This window comes from Cicer arietinum, chromosome 6 (genome assembly GCF_000331145.2).
Source record: "Cicer arietinum cultivar CDC Frontier isolate Library 1 chromosome 6, Cicar.CDCFrontier_v2.0, whole genome shotgun sequence".
NCBI lineage: Eukaryota > Viridiplantae > Streptophyta > Magnoliopsida > Fabales > Fabaceae > Cicer > Cicer arietinum.
This window is the reverse complement of record NC_021165.2, coordinates 1682098-1684470: the sequence shown is the minus strand read 5'-3', so window position 1 is coordinate 1684470 and position 2373 is coordinate 1682098. Positions and strand designations below refer to the sequence as shown.

Sequence of the window (2373 nt, the reverse complement as noted above, 5' to 3'; positions counted from 1 at the left end):
TTCCGATCAGTGTTATGAACCTTGACTGTGTTTTCTCCCTATTGATCACGGGTAGGACCTCAATTTTGACAACCTTTTTCAACACGAAGTTTAAGCAAATTTGTTGATAATGTGAATCATTTAATTAACACATGCACTTGTTGAACTTGAGACAAATTGCATATACTTTTGTTGGAAGCAAACTAATCGTATCCTGATAATGTAAGGAGGAGCATTGTTTGGTTTTAAGAATTGCATTAGGGATTTGACTGCAAATGGGCAGGACCGATTATCTGAAATGTGCACCCCTTCTTGCTACATTGGTTACATCTATAGCTGCACGCCTCAAGGCACCTAAAATTTCTCAATTTTCTGTTCCTGTTCATCTCTTTTCTATTTTGTTACAGCAAATTTTTTTAGTACTATTATGTCAAGTCGATGCTTCATAAGGAGCCCTCTCGTCAAAGAAGGAGACATTTGTCTTTTTTTGTTCAAAACCATAAAATTTCTAATACTACTCAATGCTTCCACTTGCTAATTGCGTCCCTCTCACGCATATTCGGCAGATTTGTTTGTCTAGAGGTGTAACTAGTATAAATCTACTCGAAAATGCTTTATGTTAGGAAGAGAAATCACACTACTAGTAACTAATAAAGCTGATTATATAGTGCCGTCCACCCTTTTATTACACGACACACGTGACTTCAATATTTGACAGTTTTACAAAATCAATTTGTATGTGTTGTGCACTTCGTGATGCTAAAAAGCTTCTTAACAAATAGCATCCGTTATAGTCAGCTATCTCCACTCTAGACGCCACCCATCTTATCATCACTAATTTTTTTGATATCGCATATCAACTTCAGAATTTTGAACAAGATACTACAAAATATAGATGCAAGCAATTCAAGGGTTTTTCTTTCTTTCTCTAGAACATTTTTCCAATACCATCCTGCCTAGGAACAGATTCATTAACATCCATTCGCTGCCAATTCCCTACAAAAGAAGCCAGCTGATCCACCTTGTCATACAATCCTAAGAGGCCACCCGTATGTATGAAGAGGATCTTCCTCCCTTCCCATTTCTTTGGATTTTCATTCATATCTTTAAGCATTGCATATGCAGCCTTACCGCTGAGAGGGAATAAACAATATTAAGTTCAGTAAAATCAGCCATATTCAATGAAAAACATCTAGTTACTTTTAAGTCTCTTGTTCAAACTTTTCTTCTTTTCCCTTTTATCTCAAAGTTTGGTTCACATGCTAAGGAAACAATAAGAAGTATTAAATGATAAGTAGAAATTTAATACCCTGAAAATTCCAAATAAAAATTTCTTATTTATGTATTTACAAGGAATTAATGAATGATATAAATGCTTCTCAAGATCCATAAGTATTAGTATTATAGAATTTAGTTTTTACAAGTTCACGACCTTTTCCAGACTTATTTTTCATATATTATATGTTAATAAAAAGCCATAAACTGATTCCTATGATCACAAACCAATACCTAAGAAAAATGTAGATTAAACCATTAAGAGAGATATAAAGGTAACTAATCTACATAATAAAGTATTATGGCGTTATTTAATCTACTAATGGAAAAGACTTCAACGTAGTTATTTATTTTCTATGATAGCATAAGCACAAATTTTACATGATATACCACATGGCCTATTGGTTGCACTCACCAAGGTTGTCAAACGGTAGATGCTACCTAAGATCTTTGGGATATAGAAAAAGCTTAGATCGTGGGATCGTAACACGGATCTTAGATCCGACAAAATAGACAAAATTATACCATAAAATTAAAAAAAATAATCTTAACATAAAAATTTATACATGAAATAGAAGAAGGGAATCTGAAATTGAATCATTTAATTTAAGTATTAAAACAACGTTGAAAAGCAATTAATCATTGAAAAAAAACCAAGTCCCAAGTTGCTGTCTTCAAAATCAGATTTTAATATAATTTAAAATCATTATATGTCTGTAGATTTTAAATCACAACAGCAATTATTATTATTATTAATTAATTATTCAAAACCAAAAAAGAAAACAAGCTATTCAATAGAGTAAGCAAAACCACGTGAATAGAAAAAAGGAGTAAGCAAAACTATTAGTAAAAAGAATACAAAACAGAGTAACCAAAACGACACAGGTCATAATCTGTTAGGTTTTTTTAATGCGAAGCCTTGTTTTCCAAAAAACTAGGATACAAACCCGACCCATTAACACAATTGCAGAATTTGAAGGTGAAGAGGTGCAAAACTGAGCCAAAACATGCGGGTCGAAACGGATTGAAACGGTGCTAAACGGGTCGGATCTTCGCGAAACGGTGCTAAACGGGTCGGATCTTCGCGAAACGGCGCTTCGTCTTCGCGAATCCGCTCTT

The 2373-nt window shown here is 33.5% G+C and overlaps 1 protein-coding gene across 1 annotated transcript in view; it reads right to left on the bottom strand.

The window, feature by feature from the left end:
* Positions 1-623: 623 nt before the first annotated feature.
* Positions 624-2373, bottom strand: part of LOC101514929 (D-cysteine desulfhydrase 1, mitochondrial) — a 4512-nt gene continuing 2762 nt past the window's right edge. The window contains exon 10 of the mRNA XM_004503189.3: positions 624-1112. Coding sequence (XP_004503246.1) covers positions 908-1112 — 205 coding nt within the window. The 3' untranslated portion in view covers positions 624-907. The remainder of the gene's footprint in view (positions 1113-2373) is intronic.